Genomic DNA, 24,802 nt, shown 5'->3' on the forward strand with positions numbered 1-24,802 from the left:
ATGATTGCCTTTTAGACCATTAATGGAGCATACACACAAACATTTGAAGTTGTATTTATAATGATAAAACTGATATGTTTATACAAGTCAAATATCTTTAAATAAATATAAATTTATTGGAGGAAAAAAAAACACCCACACCTCGGCAAAATCAGCAATTATATAATAACAGATTTGAAATGAACTGTATTCAGTACGTTACAATACTTACAGTTTAAATCCTATCCTTAATCCAATTTTCGGAGCATACCAAGCTTCAGGAGAACAAGGGAAGCCTTGAGAAATAAAACAGGAAAAATAAGGACTTTTAGTGTCTGCCTGCAAAAAAATAAGTATGAACTACCAGTTGATTGAGCCACGTACATGCAGTACTCTTGTTATACCAATAAAGTCATTCAAGTAATACTGACTCATAGCTTCAAGTATGGCTCTTCTTTTTCATTTTTCTTTTCTTTTTTTTTAATTCTACTAAATCTCTTGAATCTCCTCACCACAACCTGCTACTGTTGCTGGGCTCTGTACACTGAAAACATAAGCACTGTGGATTTTACAAAAGCAAAAATATAAATTCCAATGTTCATCAAGCTAACAGTAAACATTATGTTGACAGTGAGTGTACTATTTACAAAGATTTCCTGAAAAATGTATACAGTTTTTGTTTTAGATTTGATAATTTCTGGGCCAGTTTGCCTTGGTGAGAACCAACATCAACATCAAGTTCTGAAAAATTCATTGATTTCATTGATTGATATTCACTGTACAATGTGACAAACTCATTTACACCCTGTTAAATAAAACATATTGTACTTTATTACATATACATTTTTTTTCCTGAAAAAAAATTGAAGTGCTTTCAGAAAACGAATTTGTTAAAAGAGTGGGTGAATTGTTACTCTAATGTTACAGTCATTTTATTATATATCACAATAATTAAAAAAAAAATTTGAGGAAAAATCATACAATTGCTTAGTGGTTATAAATAAATTGAACTATACACAGGCACAAAGACAATACTCACTGCCTTGATCTTGCCTCGTAACGAAAGCAAATAAATTGCCCTTAATTTATTCAATATCATACTTTCCCTTTAGTCACATCAGTGCATATACGTTGTGTTCATTTGAGGAAAGAAAAAAACACACCATCCTACTACATAAAAAAAGGAAAACAAATGAAGGATTTCTTTTTTTTAACTTCAAAATTCTGTGTGACATATTTTAGAAAAGTTGAACTGGGACACAAAATGCAATGGCACGTCCCTGAATTAGGAAAAAGACAAAATAAATGCAGGCAATAATGTACATTTTCTTTTTAAATGTCCCTGATTTTACAGTAACATTAAAAATTAAAAAAAAATCTAACAGGTAGGTAAGAAAGTAAGAAATTAACTTTTCCGTCTTTTAGGTGGCATGCAGTTAAACTGTAACCAAAAATATTTAAACAAAGAAATATATGATTTTTTTTTTCCTATTGCCAAACTGGTTTTGAGGTATATGACTGGTTGGTTACTGTACATTATTTAACAGCCTTCTTCTCACTGCTTAAAGAGTCTCACATTGTATGTTTTAACAGGTTCAATAGCACCCTATGAAACAAGATCCATTTGAACACAAAGATAAACAATGATTTAGGCTTTGCGCATTCTTTACAACAAACACAATTTATAACAGTAATTCCAAAAAGGGAATTTAAGTTACTGTACACATCTCACCTGTTTATCTTACAGTTAGATTACAATAAACAAAGAACAAACCCACAGCAAGCCAGCTGCCCTCTGAAAGTTACACCAAGCTTACCCTGTCTCGTGCTCCTCAGTGTATAAAAAGCACATCAACTAAGCACCACAGACATAAAACTACACTTAATTTTCACAATTCAGGCTGGTTCAATGAACCTTCCGAAAGGAACATTTTTGCTGATAGTTAAAACTGGAAAACCTTGGATAACAAATAGCCTTTTTTTCCCCTCAAAATGTTAGAAATGCACCATTTGAATGTCTCAATGTATAGAATATAAGTAGCGAAAGAAGCACCAACACGATCGTGTCCTGAAGAACTTTTTTTGCAAGAATTCTAAAAAAAACATTGTGGTGTTGTACTTTGCGGATGCTTGAAAATTTGTTTTGTTACATCAAAATTTTATCGCTTAAATTTTATAATCAAGAAGTGCTCAAGAAACACTGACACACATCAACTCATTTTGATACTAATGACTTCAAATATTTCCCATGATTTCCTGTTAAATTATTTCATCTGTAGTATCAATTATGGTATCAAGATATTAAGCAAAAAAAAGAAGACATAATTAGCACCTTGAAGTTGTCATTTTCAAATTTGGCATTCAATGCCATGTTGCAATATTCAAAATATAAAATAAAGCCACCAAAGAATAAGCTTTGTTTCCAGTAAAAAAAATAAAATAAAAAAAGGGCTATGTGTACAATTGAGAGCACCAGATGTTTTAACAGTGTGTATCTTGCAAAAGATGCAAAACAAAAATAAATACATCCATAGCAGGGTCAACAAGTAAAGCTCAGTTGTTAAAAATGTAAAAACCTGAACAGGTTAGGAGTGTTTTTTATGAGGCCAGTGCTGCAGTTGGTCATAGCATAAATAAAGCACCTTCATGTTTTCTTTTGTTTAAATCTTGAGGGTATTTTATGCAAAGTGACTATAAGGTCCTGTGACCTTAGTGAAGGCATACGGAGTTGTACTGATGTAGGTGTTGGTTGTGCACGATGAAGACCCCTCAAAGAGTGCCTTTATGAAACGCTTATAAGGAGGCTCCCCAAGAGATTCTGACGGCTCTGGATGTTCACGTTTTGTCCCCTTCTTGTGGCTCTTGCTTGGCGTCCCCTCTCCACCATTCCTCTCTGCATCTTCCTCCTTTTCTCGAGCCTTTTCTGCCATCTTTGCTTCCCACATGGCCAGACCATGCTTAGCCTCATTCAAATTTTTGTGCTGGTAGAAGACCAAGGATATGCGTGTTGGGTGATGGCGGTCCGGATTTTTAAGAGGTGTTGTGGCATGGAGCTCCCGTTTAGCACATTCAATGAGTACTGAGCCATGGCTTGGTGCCACTGCCACTCCACCGATGTCAGGGTCCAAGAAGTTGTGCTCATTGTCTGACCATATTTCTGGCTTTTGTGGGGTTAGGGGTGTCTGTGGGGCTCCAGGCTCTTGTTTAATACCAGTCACCATGGGGCTACCATTGAGCAGGCCCAATCCTATCTGTGTTTCTAGGTTTAAACACCCACCACTTAACTGAGCACCAAGCATCTTCGGGTTAGCAATACCCATTTCTTGCTTAATTTGCATATGGAATGGTTGTTGGCCTGAGGGAAACATTTGAGGACTCCCAAAGTATGGATTTGGGGACCTTCCAAAGTGATTGCCATTACTCCCAACAGCTGTATAATCTCGAACTCTGTGGGCAGAGGGCGTTCTTGAAAGGGGGTCCATAAAATGAGGGTCTGCGACTCCATTAGGACCACATGGACTGAAAGCTCGGATGGGGTGAACTGGCCTCATGCTGCATGTATTATAGCCATTGACTTGCAAACCATGATCAGGATAATTTGGTGGATAATTGAGCTCATAACGCTGATGTGCTGCATACTGCTGCTCGGAGTACAATGCTTGCCGTTGTTGATACATGTCCAGTTGCTTTTGGTTTGAAGCATAGTATGGATGGTAGTTATCAAGTGGCATGCCTCCGTTACATTGATAAACAGGGTATGAATGTTTAGATCCATCAATGAACGAGTTGGGTGTGTGGACCGGGGATGGGTAATGGCTTGCTGGTGTTGAGGGTTGATGATGAAACATGCTCCCTGGCTTTGAAGTGCTTGGAAATGATCCCGCGTGGCCAGGAAACCCAGGATACTTGGCAGCATTTGTTGCACCGGGATAAGAGGTAAGAATGTTTTCGTGCTGTTGATGCTGCAGTTGCAGAGAATGGGCTCCAATGGATTCCGTTGGTTGATCTGGATGTTGAGAGGCTCCCATAGCACCTGGAATAAATCCCAAGCATGAGCAGATACAAAGACAATGCCACTAATGGATACAAATACATTTTGTGTAACAGGGCTAGCCAATGATGGCCCAAATGAAAGTTTTACCTTGCACATGTGTGCTTAGAATGATGTTTTCACAAGTCCCAGTTTTTGCCTTAGATGGAGTAACTTTCTCTGCCTTATCATGAGAGTTGTCAAACATGGTGTTCTTGACAGCAGCAGCTTTCTTAGCATCCAGCTTCTTTTGGCGACATGACTTGGCGGGCTCGGCAAGCATGCGCACCTGGCGGCGGAAGGCACTGAGGGCTTGAATGGCACCCGATTTGATTTTTTCCTGCTGACCCTCCTCGCTGCCATATTCATCTGTGTTGGCAACTTTATACAGTGGCAGGACGTGAAGCTGCTCATCCTCTGGTATCTTTCCAATTGCTCTATTGTCTTCCCTTGTTAAGGTGCATACCTGCGAAAACACAGTAAGTTTAGTATTTCATTAAGAGTGTCAGATCCAAAAGTTAGTTTTTAGCACGTCAAGAGTTTTAAGATATTTTAATGTTTCGTTTTCCTGCCTCAAACACAGCAAACCTAGAAAGCCATGTTTAACTTACCACTGTGCTACCCCCTTGCATGTTGTGGAGGTCTCTATGAGCATGGGCACAGAAGTCCAGACAAGCAGTAACCCCAGAGAAGGGACGCCCCTCTTTAAACCCCAGACGACAATCAGGTCCTCTGTGTTCGTGTTCAACCTGTTTCCATTAACACACAAATTTTGCTCACATTGGCTTTTCGGAAAGCATTGTCTTTAATTATACAGTATATGTGTTATTAGGCCAACCACAGTTAACTACACTCCAAAATGTATCCGTGTTAACTGGAGTGCAAGGAGGGGTTTGTTGTCTTGCTTAATATTTGTTTAAAAAGGCTAGAAATGGTGCAATGTCCTCACCTGATTTCCATAAGCTTCAGGTGCCATATTTTTGTACAAGGGGCCCAGTAAGGTGGCCAGCTGTTGAAAGTTTTGCTCTAGTCTCTCTTCCTAAAAGACACATATTGCCATTGTGAAATTGACATTATTGAATGAAATATACATTTAAAATAACTTCAGTAATAAGTACACATATCAGCGGAGAATACCTCTCTGACATCATCTCCTTGTAGTTTAAATTTTCTTGGAATTTTACTTCTGGCAAATTTGCAGCCATTGTAGTACATGCTCCATGAGCAGCCGAAGGAGAATGATGCTCCACATGCATCTGGGTTTAATCCCTGACATGCACAAGTCCTCCTGAAAGCAAGTAATGACAATTTGAGAGTCTCATATGGATTAATTCAGTTCATCATCTGCATTTTTTCCCTTGTTTTAAATACAAGCACACAATAATATACAAAGATGACTACATATTTAGAAATACAGGGTGTCCCTAAAGTCACTTATTTTTTTCTCTATTTTGTTTCATCTTTTATTCCGACAGACATTAATCTATTTGACAGTTTAGGCTTTGCAGTCTTTGTAAATATAATTCCCTTGTCCATTGCTCGTCAATTAACATAGGTCCGGTGTTGTGTTGCAAAATTGCAAAGAATTTTTTTGGTCCCCGACTGCAGTTTAGCGCTTGTTTGAGCAGCTTCATGGCCTTCACACTGCTCTAAAGTGTAGTACAATTTACACTATCCATGGCAAGTATCTTGTAACACAATCTGTTTATGACAAACCACGCAGCGGAAACGCCTACCACCACAGATGAAAACCAAACTGCAAGAGTAGGTGTTCGCACAAGTCCAGGGAATCCAACATGAGCAACTTGCCATGGATAGCATAATTGTACTATGCTTTGAAGCAGTGTGAAGGCATTAAAGCAAACTGGCGCTGAACAGCGGTCAGGGACAGAAAAACTTTTTGCCGGTAAATATACAGGAATGGTTCATTGTCAAAAGGCAAACCGTAGGTGATTTGCTTACAAAACGGTAAAGCATTAGCCGTCAATTGCCAATGGCCTCGCATCTTTCCGAATGATACAAGAAATGAAAAAACAAAAAACAAAACTAGTGTACAGTGATTTTTGGGGTACCCTGTATGTATGGTTTTTTTTTCAGCTTTGTTGTAACTCACTCTTCGTTGAGAGCACATCGTCTTTGGGTGAGGGCTCCATGCTTTGTTAGAGTTTCACTTAGCTCGAGGTAGAGTTTGTCAGCTAGGCTGGGTTGGATGCCCTCCCAGACCAGGATTGCCACGATTATGCAGGCCGTCTCACATTTGTGTCCAGTGCGTTCTCGAACCAACACCAGTAGCTTTTCTTCAACACTGGCTCGACGGATCACCTGAATCATGATGAGTATAAGAATTTGTTTATTGAACATATTTGAAGGTGTTCCATTTTCTTCTGAAGAAATGCATTGCGTAACACAACAAAAAATAGTGCCTACCCATTTTGCAATAGGGCACCCCTGTGTGCTTTTTCCTTCTTTGCCGGTATACACTACTTTCTCTATCCTGATGGCTTGACCATTTAAACCAGACCTTGGAATAAAAGATAATAAAGTACTTACAATTGGATAGTAAATTGTAATTATACAGCACAGTCCGCTGTTAAAATGTTGTTTACCTCCTCTCCATCTCTTCCCGTATACCAGCAACCGTAGGCGCTGATCCCAGATGAGTATAGTATGGGCCCTCATCCTTCTCACTGATTTGTTCTAAATGAAGGGACATTTCACTAGTAATACACCACATTATCAGTAATGTAAATCAACAAAAGGTGACTCACCAACACAATGGCAGGATGCAATGTCATATTGTGTTTTAATAGGTGTGTCAAGTAGACTTTTTATCGGGGTATCCAATAGCTTCATTGGGGAATCCATAAATCTCTGTAGGAGTTGTTCTTTCTTGGGTGTGGTGTCAGGTGTTCTTTTTAAAGCTGTCATGGACATGGCAGCTCCATATGCTTCCACTTTACACATGTCAGTATTGGTTGACAGGACTGTGACAGGCCCAGAAGATTCCACCTTAACTTTATTTGAATTCATGACGAAGGATTTTTTCTCAAATACAGGGGACAGTTGGTATTGTTTTAGACTTTGTTCCATGGAGGCCAGAATATTTTTCTGCTTAGTATTCTCACACATAGTGTGTTGAGTCTCCTGCTTGATTTGCATTCCACCCATTTGCTGCTTTGAGATAGGAAAATTAAATCTGGGTCCGTTTTCAATTTTTATATTTGTAAGCCCGTATTTGCTATCTCTAGTGTTTTGTGTAGAATGAGGAGGGCCCTGTCTCTCCTGCCTTTGTAACAGATGCATACGTAGAGCTTCATGCTTCTGGAAGTCTGTGTGGGGATGTGACGATGCCAGGTGAGATCCCCTTTGGAACTGAGAACATGCCGTCAGCTGGTGTTCAGTCTTAGGATGCATATGCGCTGATATCTGTTGGTCTGTTTCACCTTTTGGAAAATAATGTTGTGACTGTGGTGAATTCTGTGAGATGTCCTTATTGCTAGGTGGGTGGCAGTTATTGGTTTGCTGCAGTTGAAAGTGCCTGGAATCACAGCTGCCAGAGATTGGAGAAAACGATCTTTGACGTTGTATATGACTTCCTGTTGTGTTTTTGTAGCAGAAGTGACTGTTAGGCTGCGCAGTGTTATTTCTGTGTTGCTGGTTAAGTTGAACTTGACTTGGCTGAGGCTGACTGTGAGGTCTGTAAATGGGAGACTTAAGTTGTTGTTCTTCAAATTGCGGCGGGTGGGACAGTGGGCGTGGAAGATTACAGTGCTGCTGTTGCTGTGATGTGAAAAATTCAGGCGACAATGCATCCTGGAGTTCAGGGTTGTCACGTAAGTGCTCTGACTGCATGGGGGTGTGATGATGGCCCCCGGTCTGTTGATCGTGCTTTGTCTGGGGTGGAAGATGCTGCATTAAATTTGTGTTAGAATTTGATTTCTGCCACTCTGAATCATTGATACTAGGGGCTGAAGCGCAGTGTGGTTGGGCTAAGAGACTCTTTTGTTGTTCCTGTATGCTGTTAGACCCACAAATGTTTTCTTTTAACATTCCAGGTGACTCAAACTTTTGTACAGGGCTTGCCTCCAAAATCTGACCATGAACCTGGAGGCTACGTCTCTGTTGGTCGGACAAAGCCATGGCCTTTTCCTGCTCTGCCTGGGTTGACATAGCACTTGTTTGTTGCTTGGAAGGGTTCTGTTCCATCCAGCTCCCCTTATGGAGACTTGAACACAAGTTGCCGGTCTGCTGCGTATGGTTATCTAGACTATTTTCTAATCCAGTCGACTGAATTTGCTGCTGTAGATCATGGCCTTTATTGCTCATCCTGTCAGCTCCATGCATGTTTCCAACATTTTGTTGGAAATTCCTGGGTTGAATCTCAAATTGCTGAGCAAGACCAGACCCTGGCTTCCCGTGCACTATGTTCTGTATTCCAGAATTCAGTGATAATCCATATTTTGACAACACAGCATCAGTTGTCTGTAGAGTATTCATCTCCTTAAAACGGTTGTGATCAAAATGCTGGTTGCCATTCTCATACGCTTGTTGAGAATTTGTGATTGTGGGATAACACCGTGGGCCATTTTTATGTTGTTGCAAGGATTTGGCAGTATTTGATGATTGGACCATGCCAGGGAGCTGATCAATAGATCTTTCGTGGCCAGAGCAAGAAGATGGTGGCAGCTGTTGTTTTTTCTGCTGGTAATCTGTTTCATGATTGTTTGAGTATCCATTCACTATATAGTTTACAGAGTTAAAATTAACTCCCTCAGCAATACTAGAGGCCTCAGGCTGTCGTTGTAATTTGAGCATCTGAGAAGAACTGGGGAAATCTGAAGTCAAAGTGGATGGCATAAAATCTTCACCGGGCAGTTTATTAGTTAGAGAACCATTCATAGCATCTTGTGTCCCAGACCTCTGTGGTGCAATTGATACTTGCTCAGGATAATATTGAGACAAAGTTTTCTCTAATAGATCACCTGGTGTACTTTCTATTGTAGAGGTCGTGAGTACAGCACTATTAATGGCAACTTGTTTATTTCTTGGCAGAGCAAAATGATCTCCATTAGGAATTGTACAATTACTGTTTTCTAATTGTATCTCTGCCTGATCATTGCATTCAAATTCTGCATTTTTTGTCAATTCAGAAATCTCTGAATCTACTTTAAATTTTTTCGGTTGGCTGGCCAGGAATGACTGTTCACCAAGTACATGATTGAAATTTCCATTCATCAACTCTCCATTCATCATAAAAGATCCCTGATTCAACAGCGCCTGTACTGATCCAGAGTCATTGCAGGTTTCGTTTTGCCTCTTTATGGAGCTGGCCTCTGTGCTTGGCTTGTAATTGTTCCAGTTTCTGTCACTAGTAATTTGAAGAAGATCTCCATCTGAAAAGGTCCCTCCATTCTGGAGTTTGTTAGAGATGTTGCGTGACGTGACAATTTTCTTTAATGTCAAACTTTCTTCCGTCTCATGTCTGGTCTGGTCTGTTTCCATCTGGCCTGCTTAGAGTCCATTCACAGGCTGCCCTCTCTGCGTCCTACAAAACAAAGTTGACATTATACAGTTAGCCACTTGGACATATTTTTCTTACTCAGCAGGCTTCTCATTTTAATGAATTACAATATCAAAATTAATTATTTAAATATAGTCAAGCTGATTAAAGATGATCATGTCCCCAGATGGTCGGCAACAGATCTTAACTTTTGAGACCATTGTGTATGGTTGACACTAGCTTTTAAATGTTTGACTAATGCCCCACCAAGAAGAATTATCTTAAATTTCTCACCAATGTCCAATCATTTTGATGTATGAAAAATAGGATTACTACGGACTAGGGTTAAAAGAGTTCACACTTAAAACTTTGCAATTCTTGCCAAAGGTTTCACATGATTTTTTAGTAACACTCTAAGCGATTTCTTATACACCATATTTATTGTGTTTCCTTTATTACTTCAGCTTCCTTCATTTGAGAACTTTCATACAGGCAGACAGAACAGAGAGTGCAGCTGAGAAGCATTAGACAGTCCTTTGAGAGCATTTCAAAAAATGTGGAATGATGGAAATTACATACAGCTCATCAAAGGGAGCATAGCAGCTCATTTTGTTGATGATTTGAACTAACATGTTAGCAAAATACCCCCAGTTTATCATTTATAAGCACAAATACAAGTTGCAAGTTTATATTAACCTTTTCACACACTCGGAGGGGAAAGTATAAAAGAAATACTTGAAAATTGAGGTACGTTTAATTAATTATGATTATGAGCTCCATTATCGGACATAGCGATTACATCTGAAACCATTTTACATGATTGAGGTTGATAATGTTAATAATGTATTTTATAGATGCCTGCTCACTTATGAGCATTGCCTAGATCAGGGATAGGCAAGTTCGGTGCTAGAGAGCCGCAGTCCTGCATGTTTCCGGTGTCTCCTGCCTCCAACCCAGGTGTTTCAAATCATCAGCTCATAATTACGTTCTGCAGGAGCCTCTCAGCTGTGTTCGAGGAGGGAGACATCAAAAACATGCGGGACTGCAGCTCTCTAGGACCGAGATTGCCTAGATCAGAGATACAAAAAAAACTGCACTGGCCCGACCCCATGACTTTAACATCAACATGTCCTTTCTCTTTTTCGGATTCAGAAAACTTTATTTATACCTACGGGGCAACTTAACCCCACTGTGAATGGTTGGAATGTTTAAATTAAGACAAGCAATATCATTTGTGTCGTAATTTTGACAATTAATTTGGTCGAAGAATACCAACATGGGAAACTGTTATGCTATCCTGGGGTGAGCTGGTACAATTGCTTCATTGTCTTTGACACTCGCTATATTGCAGTCCTAGAGTGTCCATTAATTAAGGTACTTAATATTTCACTAACACTAAGGCATTTTTTAATCACTGATACAGTAAGTTCATAACAATTCATAAAAAAAAAAGGAAAATATGTACAGTACTGAAAAAAAAAAAGAAAAAAGTGTGACATTGATTTGTGTTGGTCAATTTTCTTTCACTACATGGAATAATTTGCGTTTGTTTTCATATTAAGACCTGACAAATTTTTAAAATGAATACAACTTGACCCCAGTCCCCACAAATATATCAATTGTTATTTAATTTATTACTGCTAAATTGTGTTACAATGACTCTTTGCACAACTTGAATGCTTTTATTTTGTTAAGTTCAATACGGATGCGCATTATAAAATGACCGCAACTTTACTGCATGACGAACCAGACAAGATCGATTGTCAATTCTCTGCTTTGAAAGAACACACTCGGTTAGCCGTTAGCAACGAGCTAGTTTGCTCCAGCTCTTCATAAGGTGTCCATGGGCACTCTCAAACTCCTGTGAGAGCCGAATGGATGCTGTCTTGTCAGTTGGAGTGACTCCAAGCCACTTGATCTTTAGATGTGACGCATATTTTATTCAGCAACTCCAGAAAATAGCTCTCAAGTGCTCTTGGCTCGCCTGCAGCAGAGCGCCAGCGTCTGTGGCTTGCAGTAAAGAATTAAAAAACATTTATTATATATATATATATATATATATATATATATATAAATAAATTGTTTTTTAATTCTAAAAAACATTTATATATATATATATATATATTTCATACAATTTAATTTATATATATATATGTATATATATATATATATATATATATATATATATATATATATATAAATTAAATTGTTTTTTAATTCTCCCCCTCAAACGTTTATTATTATTATTGTTATTAATTTTTAAATGTTGCCCTTAGGAAACTGAATGACTACTCCTTCCTAACCCTGTGTGACTATCCCTTTGTTTTGTCTGGTGCTCTGTAAATCAGCAACTAAGTCAGGATGTTAACTCTGCTATGAGTGCAGCTCCATTCCTTTGTCACTCTCCGGGATTTACAAGCAACCAAGCGGAGCCAAGCAGCTTGTCACAGTTGGGTACACCCACTCTGACAACAACAAAAAATAATCTTTGTGAACCTAGGACAAAGCCAGAGATCCCAGCTAACCGTAGGCCAGTTTGCACACATACATACAATCACATGCAATGGCAAGGCACACTGAATGTCCCAAATTGACTGTAACCACTTTAAGACATTTATTGTATTGGACTGAGTGTTGGATGCAACCTCTTGATTTTGTATATCCATGAGAGTTAGAGATTATTCATTTGTAGAAAAAGTAGAGCATTAAACAAAAAGCTCTTGCATATTGCTACTATGGATTCAGTGAGAGTGCCTGTTAGAAAGTATAAGACTTTCTAAACTAACTAACTAAAAAATTATAGGGTATGATTGACCTTTCTGTCTTTTTTATGTTATGTTTTGCCTTTCTCTCTATCAGCGTCTGTTTTCCACAAGGAACATGTACATAAAATTGTATGTTTCATCAGACTCAACTTGGCTTGTATTGTGCTGTTTGTCTCCAGAAGTCAGTATCGTGTAATTGCACATCAGGCTGCTCTACACTACTATTTGTCATTCACCCAGCTCCCTCTTGTTTTAAGACCATCATCTTGCCCGTTTGAACATGTCTTTTAAGGTGCAATATAGACGGTCATCTCCACGGTCATAGCCTCTTGAGCTAGATATATGGTCAGTTGCTTTGGTGCCTAAAAAACATTTGGGCTAAGCTTGAACTCCAGGACAGTGTGATCAGTCTTGTTGAAACAGACAGTCTCCTTAATAGTTATCCAGTGAATCAGTATTGGGGGGGAATTGGTATTGGGGGGGAGTGGGGGTGGGAGGAAGTGTTTTTGAAACTACCGTTATGTAAAGAAATGCCAATTCAATGCAATGTCCTGCTCTCAGGTAGTCTAGTCCTGACTCTCAAAAAGTATAGTTCATTCCCAACTAAAATGTATTGCACTGGATCTATGCTATGTTTTTGCCCCAGACAGGACCATTGAAATATGAGTATCCATAGTTGATGCCATCTATTTGCCATGACATGGCGGTTGTATGTGACATTCACCCCTCACAACAGCTGCTAAGAGACTCAAGTTCCTATGATTCGGGTTGAGACCTTGGCAGCAAGGCTAAAGAGCACTCCTGTTTAAGAAAATACTTGGCAATATAGAGTAGCGCAATAAATTACGCTTGTCAAGCCTCCCTGCTGTTTTTTTTATTTTTGAAGCATAGTCCATAAATATCTGCAATGGAAGGAAATTCCTTGTTGTGCCAGATGATTCGAGACAATAGTCTACCCTCAGGTTGTAGGATAAATAATATAATCTTTTCTCCTGTGCCAGTGAAATCTCATACTTCGCTACCCCAAGTGTAATCAGGTCAGATTATTTGCATCTCGGAGTGTTTTAAATCCACCGCCTAAATATAGAGATGGACTGTGCAAACCACACAACCTATGACAACATTTGCACAACTTGGCATTCCAGCTGACTATGCAAACTTTTATCTCTACTCCACTTTTTTTGCCTTGGCATTTTACCCATATCCTTCTAGCCAGTTGCGCCAGATGGTCACTTGAAGCCAATAGTGCCTGTAAACATTTTGCATGTTTATTTTTTAACATTATTTTTTATGAACCATTGTCATGATTGGAAATACATGACTCATCTAACAAACATTAATGGTATAGAGTACGTTTTCTAGACCTGTTGTTGCCAAATTTCACACGCCAAGTACCACCTAAAAAAAAGACTAAACTCTCCCAGTACCACTATCATTAACAAAATTAATATCCACTAGCCAATGCTTAACTATTCATTAAAAATGAGAAGGGGTTTATTTCTATAGTTGAGAGGTCATTTACTTGACCCTAGTAAGAATAAGTGGTTCGGAAAATGAAGGGATGGAATTTTTTTAAGCAAAACTTAAAGGCGATTTGTGGAATTAGCCACTTTACTCGTGACTGCTACCTCTGGCCTAAAGTGTAACTGCAGCCTCTGTGTCAAGCTCGTACGTAATGCGCGTACTAGTACGTGTGCTCAGATAAAGTCTTTGTTTTTTTTTCAGTTTTCTTGGAGTCTGTTGGACTGGAATTATGCCAAGAGAAATAAAACTCAAAATGAAACAATTAAGTTGTAATATTATAACAAAAATTTGTAACTTACGTGAATAAAGTAAGAATATAAGCAAAAACATAAGAAGTAAAATCTTAAGGCCTCTAAAACCACTACATTCCTAAACAGATCATATTAAAATAAATACATAATTATGTCAATTAAAAAAATACATTATTATAAATGCAAAAGTACAAAAAAAAAAAAAAACGTTCAATACAACGGAATTGTACGTGGTAATCATTTTGCGTACCACTAGGGTGACCCCTCATACCACTAGTAATACTAATACCACACTTGGAGAATTACTTGTATGGACTATGGAAAGGAGTCAGTTGTTTGGACTAGGGAAACGTTAAAACAATCCTATTCACAAAACACAAGTACCAGTTGCCCTGATATGCACCTACTGTTAGTCAACTGCTAGACATGAAGACAGACGTTCATTCATGCTCTACATCTCACCAACTTACTTGGTCCGGCCCATCACACTTGTGATTCACGTCACGTGGCACACTGTGTCAATGCTTCCAAATGTACCTCACATGGTCACTCATAACTAGTGGTATGAACATATGATACCCCTCCACAGATGCTAAGTAACAAAAGGCTTCTGTGTCTTGTGTCTTCCCTTTAATCCTTCAAAACGATATTGGGGGGGGGGGGGGGGGGTTCAGCATAAATATATTCAGAGTACATGACCATGTTAGTCCCAAAAAACAAAAATACATTTGTTTAAGGTTAGTGTATGTTTGCTATTGGTGTACAGTATTTCTTAGTTGTGAAAAAGGCAGAGGTTGTGTTGGAATGTAGAGAATTTTTAGCTTGGTTACTGCAACTTTTTTTTCCTTTTTCTTTAAAAGACATAGACCAGGCCTCTTCTAAGGGGACAGTTTTGCGCTTGTGCATGGTGGAAATTAACCCCTCTCTTCATTGCCAAAAACATTTCTCTGATAAGTAGGTAATAACTTCTGACTTCTTTTCATTTGGCGATGTTTGTAAGCAAGTAAATTATTTTTATTTTACATTTTTATTTTATTGGAACAGATACATATGCTCTGTCCTCATTTTCTTCTAAAACCAGCAAATAAAGTTAATAAATTACACCAATGACATTGCGTCGGAGAAGCTCTTCTGTTTGTAATTTTGTTCCCTATAGAACTTTCTCCTCCTCCATACCAACATCACTGTTCTTTATGTTTAATGCAGAACAGATGTCGTCGACTTGGCAAGGAGATTCCCCTTTTGCTGTCTTTGTCGTCCTGCAGCTTTTTGTGTAATTGCATTCATGTTTTTTGCCCCACCTTTACTAGTTTACTATTACTTCACTAGTTATCTGTTCTATTTATAAGACACTGACTGTTTTCTAATAATTACTCTGTCACAATTATATTTTAGTACAGAGACCTTGTTGAAATGACTGTATATATTGGACTATAGTATCAATTACCTTGACATTACACATACAACTGGACATTTTTTTCCATATTTTTTTTTGTCTTAAGTCATGTCATGTAAATCTATCAAAGAGTGCAGTAGTCAGAGAGACCCCAGAGTTTTTTTAGTATGGGAAAATAATTATTTGCAGACCGAAGACTCATCCACAAACCACATCTAACAGTACCATTCATACACATGTTTATTACATAAACACAATAATCCCAGACCTTTTGGTATTAGGACTGTTTCCACATGATTCTGTCAATGAAAAAGCATTACTGTCAAGGTTTTCCTATAAAGAACTATTGTGGGTTTAAGTTATTGATTTGTTAAAACTTTTGAAAGAAGAATTGACAGTGGGTGGTTTTAATGCCTGTAAGGGGTGAGGCTGAACCGCACAAACCGGCTAAACTGGCTGAACTTGTAAATGCCCAAGTTTTTATAAAAAAATAAAATTTCTATTCATCACAGTTGAAGAAAATTTAAAGGAAAGTAAGATTTTTTAATAATCTTTATAAAAAAATTCTCTGTTAGACTGGAGTTTGAAGGAGAGTTTTCAAAGAGTAAAAACTGACCTTATGATTTTTTTGTTACCAAACTCTAACATTGGATAACAATAAACATGCACCATTAAATAACTGTTAACAAGAAACTACAATGTATGAGGAACCCTCTATCCGCAATTGACTTGGCAAAAAAAAAAAGTGTGTGTGTTTTTTGACGCATTCCTCTTTTCTAGAGGTGGTCACTCCTCATAGTTAACATCAGTTGAACCTTAGCCTAGATCTTACTCTATCAACCAATTCATCACTGATCAATCTGGTTAAATCAGATGAAACTGGAAGAGTCCCTTCTTGACATCAGATCTTCTACGATTATGAAACCCTCTGTGCAAGGCATGCGGACATATATCTAAATCCTTTTGCTCTGTCTTAAAGCGTCATCAAATAGAGACTGATTCCGACTGCGTACAACCCCTCTAGTATGCCCCCAAACCCCTCACAAAGCTGCATGTCTCCTTCCAAGCTGCTTGTCTTCTTGCCCTTCAACCCCTTTGTCTGTGCAGCAGTCAATATATCTGACTAACTTGATGAACTGTGCGCGAAGAAAAGTTAATTTATTTCAGACCGCATGGTAGTCATGGTTACCATCTTATGAGTGCTCCAGAGACCATCTGGTCTGAACATTACCCCAGCACTGACTACAGGATAGGCTGTTCAGCTGTGATATACACATCTTGTTTGTGTGGAGTATCATTGACCCTGCTACTATACATCTGAAATTACATTTATGATTGTTCAAATCTAAAAATTAACATTTCTGTTGCTATTGGAATACAAAAAGAGCACTGAATTCTAATGGAAAGCATAAAGTGATTAACAACTGCATCTTTTAATGCTAGTTTTCCATTCAGCCTCCTGTCTTCAAGTGAAGAGCTGAAATACACTCATACGCATTTTATGAAACATTTTTCTTTTGTTTGCATGACCAATTTTAAGCTAGCTTCAAAATAAACAGGAAATAGGGTTGAATAGTAAACAGAGGCAATGGAAATATTTTGTAAAGGAAAACAAACATGGCACACAACATAACAAACCTGTTTCTGAGTAGACCCATTGCTTAGTCTATTTATATTTATATATATATATAGATATTTGGCCTCAACAACTAATTACTAACTAACAAAAAATGTAGTCATGTGGTATTCATAAAATAAGTAAAATGGGCCACATTAATCAACAATTATTACGCTCCAGCATAATTTTCGTAGTAACTGCGTCAGTGAATTATGCAGACTGGTTCTTGTTGCATTGCTTTACACTCAAGAGCTGGAACTTAAACACATCCATTATCACACTTTAGGACCCAAATAATTGTAGTTTTCCTTTGGCAATCCAATTCAAAAGACTTGCTGGATTAGTTCCACTTTGGAAACCTTATATCGGGCTCAAACTCCTTGACGTTGTCAGAAGTAGTCGGTGATGTAATTCAAAGACTTTGGTTTGATTATGCTTCTGAATGCCATTTAGAACCAGCTGTCTGGCTCTTTGCTTCATGTGGACAACAGGGGGCCATGGGGGTGCTAACCTTTTCAATGACAGTTTCTAGCAGTGCAATCCTCTATATCTGACGTTTTTGGAAAGGGGCAAACACCCTGCACATGCAGTTGTGTAGATCACTATGGGCACCATTTGAAATTGCTTATAATGAGCTATATAGGGAATGCACTAGATGATCTATTTTTGGATATCAAGATTTGACAATTAATGTTGAGAAAAAAGCTGCTTCTTCCAAAGCCTCATATCTACATATTTTTGTAGTAGCCTAAATTCCTTTTTCTGGCATTTTCCATGTCGGTCTTTTTTAGACAGGTAGTGGAACTGTACTTTGAACTTTTCAACCGTAACTCCACATAATAGAACTCATAAAAACATTCAAGAAAATTGTGTTAGCGAATCGTAGTAAGTCTGAATACAGGCGGGTAAAGATGGTGTTTAATTTGGGATGCTTACGTAACCTCGTGCTTGCCACGTTACCGTACGCTACGATATTGTTTGTAAACACAGCCGCCATGTGCGTGCGCTCATGTGGAGGAAGTTTTTCCGTCACTAGCCTAGCTGTCTCAACCCTCTGGGTAAATATGGACATCGATACTTAGTCAGGGTCTGGATCGCTCACCTTGGACTGGTCTTTCCAAGAGAACCTCATAGCGCACTCCATAATTTTAATTGGGCCTCATTCCACTTCGTCATCTGCTGTTATAATTATAAAGAGTTTGTAGCTAAACCGTGATAGTCACAGATTCAGTTTCACTTCTTTTTATTGTTGTTTATTCACCAAGCTCCCGTTTGCTTCATAGTTTATATTATACTTAAAATATTTGGTGTCATAATCATTTGTCCTAAAATGTGCAAATGTCCTAAAATTGCAGCACAATTTCTGAGCTGGTGTTGCTATGCTTCCCCATATAGCAAAGCAACCCACCAATAGCACACAAGGAAAATCAATACTAAAGAAATCAATACACCACTCTCTATATGGCCATTTCATTTCAGGAAGGCAGTGAAGCTAGGACCAGCAAGTAAACAGTGCAGCCAGAAGCATCTAGCCTACCACTGGGCTTGTTTTCCCGTGTTATTTGTGCAACTACCTCTGGGTGGAAATATGATGCGTGGGCTGGACAGAGCAGGGTCAGAGGTGAGGGCTTGGGTATTGTAAGTGGCCAGCATTGTTTTGGCGCGCTATGGCAACTGGACATTCTTTCCTTAAGGTGAAATTGTCTTTTGCCCTGGAAGTGACATAAAGGGGACTTAGAGCCCTGGCGAAGGAGCAATCCAACCGCACGGCTTTATCTGTTGGTGTGGATAGATGAGAGGAGCAATGTGAATGTGATTGATCTACTTGGCCCTTCCCCCACTTGGCCCCATGGGCTCCTGGTGCCTCTTTGGGTGCTGAGTTAACAGCAGCAATGCAGATACTCATGAAGATGCCATATAACCACAAAAAAATACAGCAAAAATATGTTCAAGGGGTTTCTGCTTTGGTCTTTTAATGCAACATTATAAATGACAACTAGAATCATAATACATGCATGGACCATGTTGATTAATTATTATTATTATTATTTTAAGTTTGGTGTTGTCGCAATATAAAGTAGGATGCACAAGAAAAAATACTTATGTTGACATATCATCCATATCAAAACAACCACTTCATTAGAGGGGTGCACCCTACATGAATCTCCAAAGTTTTCTCACAGTTCATTGATAATTTTTCATTTTCTTATTAACAAATGAAGCACATTTAAGAAAACAGGCAGGTTAGTGTGGATAAAATCTAACTGGAGAACCAGTTTTGATTCTCCAATTTATGAGAACTATTTGAAATATTCACCTAAATAATTTATTATAGGTGAGGATTACGCATGAAACTATAGAAAGCCAAGTTGACTTGCGTTGTTTCCAGCATTAACATTAGACAACCAGTCCTGGTTTGTTGAATTACCAGGTTAAAGGGTCTAATCTAAATTCTCTACGTTGACGCAAGTATGCATTAGCCTTTTACCTGAGGCACATTGTAGCAGCATTTCCACTGTGGTCAGTAGAATACACAAGTCTAATACACAAACCTGAGGGAGATCTGTTAGATTCTAATGGACCAGATGTTAATCATTAAGTAGCACTTAGTGAATGCAGAAAAAAATAACGACTCATTAGCTATTTGCTGTTAAGGCCTCACACATCCGAATTAACAGGTTATTGTGACTTTTCAGGACTAATTGTGCTTGTTATGCAAACTATTGTCAAACTGTTATCACTGAGAATAATGCTATCAATTTATATTAGGGCTGCATGCTATTAAGAAAGTACAGTACTTGTCTTTTTGTTATTATCTTAGCTCAGCCCTTTTCTGCTATTAACCTACATAAAAAAGGTTTAAAAAAAAATCTCTGACCCTTGTTTTTGTTCAAAACTATGATTTTTGAGTTATGGACGGTGCTGCTTTCTTATCCCAAATTCAGAAAAACAAGATATAAATCATGCAACAAATCTCTGTTGGCTTGAAATCAATGGTATATTAGGATTTGTGTTTCTTCACGTCAAAGCTTTCTGACCTTCCTGGCTTCCACTGCACCCTTGCCACCAACATTCTCCTTTCTCTTGCCTCTGCTCTTGCCTTTGTGCCTGCTTGTCATTCACCAGCAAAAGCAATGAAAGCTGATTCACAGAGAATACTCATGGTAGTCCAGCTGCACTACCGTGCAGAAGGCGACTGCAAGAAATGCCCAGAGTGGACTTTTGCTCTCTTACACAGAGTCTGCACACAAAACAGTGCTAACAAATGCTCAGATGTGCAAAAGACAGCTACACATAGTGGTACTGAATTCAATTTAACATTAGATGAGAGTGGCAGATAGTTGAGAATTAATTTAAAATTGTTCTCCCGGGTTCCTTTTAAATAAGGGACACTCACTCTGAAGCGCACATTTAAAAATTAAAAGGAACGCAGAGAGGGAGAGGCAACAGAAAGCAGTTAATTCTTATGGAAAAACTAAGAGCAAAGAGCCTGAGAATCAAAATGTTCCAATATGTGTTCAAAATAAAAACACACAGAACTAAAAAGAAAATGTGAAATGTGTCTCATGGTTTTAGCTGGCAGAACAAGAAAGAAAAATGTCAGCCATGTTGGAGTAGCTTTATCTAAAATCCCCTCCTTATTATACTTGCTCTTGCTTTTTGCGGGGGACGTTAGCTGTACCTATCCTTGCTCTCAATAGCTTCAAAAATACATTCAGTGGTGAGGAAAAAAAACCCATAAGCAACACATTAACCCTCTCAGCAAATCCTCACCTTCTTTCACGTCCCTCCACTCTGTATAAATTCCAACGAACCGTCTGGATCTCCCCTGTAACAAATCCTAAAGGGCAGCCATCTTGCCTCCTTCTGTTCTTCTATGAAACAGACTATCCTCCACATCAATATTCATGCAAACCAGTCTGACGTCTGCTCTCATCATCAGGAGAAGCCGGGGTGTCGCTGTTTGCCGGCTGGAGAATCCAAATCGAAGGCGACTGTAGTTTAAAGCAGTCGAAGCACACGGACTTGACGAAAAAATGTGTGTACAGGTCAGGGGGAAGATCCTTGTTTTGCCGGCAAACTCAAATAGTCACAAAATCACTTTCCTGCTGAGTCTTTCCCACACAAAGGGACAGGTTTTCTTTCCCCCCCTTGTGCGCCCTCCTCTCTTTTTCTTCTTCCCTCAGCCGCACACAATAGTGAACACTATGATGGCTACCCTCAAGCAATGGAGTGGATTCAGAACAGGACTCCACCCCCCACATTTTGTTAAATATTGCACTGGTCTCAACTGTCTAACTGTGGCAGGGTAAGAAGATGTCTCCACCCTCTTCTCTCTAAGGGAGGAAGCAACGTAGCTTGGTTTTTTTTCCCTCCTTTTTTGCTCTCAGTGTAGTGACTTCCTTCCATTTTCTGTCTATCAGCCGCCGGTTATGCAAGTTTCCCTTTAACAGCACAACAGCGCCAATGTTTTTCAGAGCATTGCAGTAAAAATCACACACCCGGCCAAACCATTTTAGCAATGGACTCATTTCCACCGCCTGTGTCTTATTTTGGTATGCCTCGGCTGTCTGGCTGGCTCAATTTTAGTGTGTGGCGTAAGACAACTCTCTGGTCTGCATTCAGGCTGCATTTTTTTTGCTCTGTGTGCCTGCCAAGACCCTCCTCCTGTTGACACTGGCCACGTGGACTTGTAAGAGATAGACGGCAGACAGGGAAAGCCCTTGTGGATGTTTTCGGAGACATTTGCAAAAGCCTTCAAATCAGTGTATGGTTGCAAAAATGTACTACTATTGAATAGTCTAACAATACAAAAGCATTGTCTGAAATAGAGTCACAGCTTGTATATGGAACACACATTTTAAGGAACCTGAACGTTGCACAACAACCACCTGAACCTGTTGTGCATTGCAGTTAAAAAAAAAAAAGTCTAACATGCTAGTTTTATCATGATTAGTTTTTAATCCTCCACCATTGCTAACAGGTGGGTTTGAAAATAATCTCCTTTTAAATGCAGCTCAAGCTTATACGCAGACCCCTCCTCTTTTCCACCAGCCACTGCCTTGGACGCAGTGACATTTGTTGACTCAATAGTTTCAGGCTGAGAGCAGAAAAGGAGATTTGTTTTTACACAGAAGGGGGGGAGGGGACGCGGCCAGAAGAGGAAGGAGGAGTTGCTCTAGCTGTAACACATTCTGCCTGGACAAACTAGGCTATTTTTTAAAATGTCAAACCTTTTTTTTTTTATTGAAGCAGTTTGTGTCTTTTGCATCTTTACCTGCTGTAGTTCTGTGAATGCGGTCTTATTCATTTTTGATGTACTTAAATGTCTTTAGTGTGGTGCAATAGTGGTAGTCAACTGCTGCCGCTTCAAAAATGCCCCAAGCAGGAGAAGCATGAGCCGGGTTGACAGAGCAAGGCGTGTCACTGTCAATAGTCATTTGTATTGTACGTCACATAGCACTTTCACTTCCGGGCAAGTGTGAGACAAACCAAACAGACTTAATAAAGGTATAAAAACTAATGGAGGTTGGGGTGTAAAATGGCTCAGCAGGAGTAGGTGTTAGGGAGATTTGCTAAAGAACTGAAGAAAGTGAGTCTGGAAAGTTAGGAACAGTTGTTAAGTGTTGAGCTGATGAATGTCTTACTGATGTCACATGTTCAGGGTTGAACTTCAGTGGCTGAAAACATCAACAGCGCGTCTTCACTGGGTCACTCCTGTACACTCAATTGATGTGACTCGCTGCAAGCCCAGCTGATGCTAGAACATAGATGATGGCGGAATTGTAATTGCCAAGTCATGAATGAAAGTGATCCCTGTTTTCTCCTCTCATTTACTTTCACAAAGTAAAAGTAAAATGCCCATCACACCGATGAATTATCACAAAGATTCCCACTACTGGCCTTGCACGGATTGTTTGGACTGCTGTGTTTCCTGCCACCAGTCCTGTTAATGAGAAAGCCCATCAAGTCGTATCATTAAAGTATTGCATATAATAAAATAAAAAAAATGCTGTAATGTCCAACTTGGCAGGAGTCCCACCCCAAGAGCTACTGTAAATCGTAAATCTGAGATTATCTTGTCGTTCCTCGCACCCTGTCACATTTCAAAGGAATGGAGGCGTGTGCCATCACCTCATCTGTAAACACAGAGCGGTGGCCTCATGCTGACCCTGGGGTCATCAAAATGGAGGCACACTTGTCACTTGGCTGACTTCACACTTGAGGATAATCTAACAGGAATTGAATCTGATGTTAAACTGGATCCCGTTTGGTATTGAAGTCTTCAGATCGGTTCGTCAGGAGTAAGTTGTAGTGATGTCTTGGACTCAGTTACAGGAAAGAAAAGGCTGTGATCATGGTTTTAGGAAACCAAATGGTGGTAATTTGTGGTTGGAAATGTGAAATGAAGAGTGGCGTCCTCAATTGCTAAACTTAACATTGCATGTATTGTATCCTTGTCCCCACCCCCATACACAGCCACTTATTTATATATTTATATATTTATATACCTATATATATTTCTGGCGTTGGGTTGAAACCTTGTACATCCCAAAATTTCCAGGAGACCCCAAAACGGCATGTTTGCTTAACTATTAACATCCAAGGACGCAAGCTATTTTCAACACTTTTTGATTGGTCAATAATTTGTAAAAAAATAACTCACGTGGGCATATAACACATGCAAGTGCCACCACCCCTTACACTGCCCCTATCTGAAGCTTCCTTAGGGACAAACTTCTATTAGCACATAACTAATTAGCACTTCTAATAACACATGACTGACCAATAGAATAGGTTCTTTAGATTTTTGAGGATTTTTTTTTGAGGTTTCAGCCCAACGCCAGCAATATGCATCATATCTGTACTCAACTTAGACTTCTTCTTTATTTATTTACTTATTTTACTCTTTAGCTTACTTTGATTCCCTAGAAATTTGCTTTACATGTCCAAGAAATAACACTTTACACTGTGGTCATTTAAAACAGACAACTTTTTGTATGGGGAGTTTTAGTCAACCAGAGAATTTGTCTCCAGTTTGTGCTTAGTAAAGGACTTTTAATGAGACGATAGAGTGCCTCAGATCTTTAGACTGCTTTCTACTTATTATATATCCACAGTTGCTTCAGGTTTTAATTATAATTTAATCTATTTAACAAAAAATAGTGTTTGAAATCATGGAAATTTGCCACACCTAAATATAAATATTATTGCTCAATTAATGAAAGGGATTGGTGGGGGGGGGGGGGTATTGTATTATTTGTAAAAACTGGAGGGGAAAAAATACATTTTCATACATATTTTTGTCTAAATTGGACATTCAGACCTTAGATTTTTTTTCCCCCTACTGACAACCTGAAAATGTTTACTTTCCTTTGGCATCGTAAGTCATTTGTACTTTAGTTGGAAGTGATAAAAGCAGTGATTTACAACCTTCCTGATGTCAGCTGAGAAAAGCATCACTTGTCATAATCATGGCCAGGATTAGCATACATCTCACCTGGGGCAATCTAAACACACAAACATTCTCTCAGGGTAGCAACAACATTCCCTCTGCCTGGGATAATACACAACCATCTGAGCATTGGTTCCCTCCTAAGGAGGTGTTACCCACTTCTGCCCCTCCTCCTGCAGTTACTAAAAGACAAGAGAAAGTCGTTAGTGTCTGTCTCACATAGCCTAATTGTATAAGACACTGCAGGGGTTCTGGGTAGAGTGCATGGAATTGGAAATGTAAG

The 24,802-nt window shown here is 38.9% G+C and overlaps 1 protein-coding gene across 1 annotated transcript; it reads right to left on the minus strand.

Moving 5' to 3' along the window:
• Window positions 1-38: 38 nt before the first annotated feature.
• On the minus strand, window positions 39-21,245 carry tet2 (tet methylcytosine dioxygenase 2). Its single transcript, XM_077569911.1, has 10 exons — window positions 20,838-21,245; window positions 6,778-9,554; window positions 6,616-6,706; window positions 6,437-6,530; window positions 6,123-6,331; window positions 5,147-5,297; window positions 4,959-5,048; window positions 4,621-4,758; window positions 4,121-4,475; window positions 39-4,012 (listed from the first exon to the last, which is right to left on the minus strand). Exons 2-10 carry the CDS (start codon window positions 9,509-9,511, stop codon window positions 2,658-2,660), a joined length of 5,217 nt encoding a protein of 1,738 aa, XP_077426037.1. The 5' UTR covers window positions 9,512-9,554; window positions 20,838-21,245; the 3' UTR covers window positions 39-2,657.
• Between the last annotated feature and the right edge of the window lie 3,557 nt (window positions 21,246-24,802).

The sequence above is a fragment of the Vanacampus margaritifer genome, chromosome 7 (assembly GCF_051991255.1).
Source record: "Vanacampus margaritifer isolate UIUO_Vmar chromosome 7, RoL_Vmar_1.0, whole genome shotgun sequence".
Taxonomy (NCBI): Eukaryota; Metazoa; Chordata; class Actinopteri; order Syngnathiformes; family Syngnathidae; genus Vanacampus; species Vanacampus margaritifer.

Coding starts and splice junctions, on each gene's coding strand:
- tet2 (XM_077569911.1), bottom strand. CDS start 9,511: ATGGAAACAGACCAGACCAGACATGAGACGGAAGAAAGTTTGACATTA. Junction 5,298..6,122: donor CGATGTGCTCTCAACGAAGA/GTGAGTTACAAC, acceptor ACTTGCTTTCAG/GAGGACTTGTGCATGTCAGG. Junction 4,759..4,958: donor CTGAAGCTTATGGAAATCAG/GTGAGGACATTG, acceptor TAATGGAAACAG/GTTGAACACGAACACAGAGG.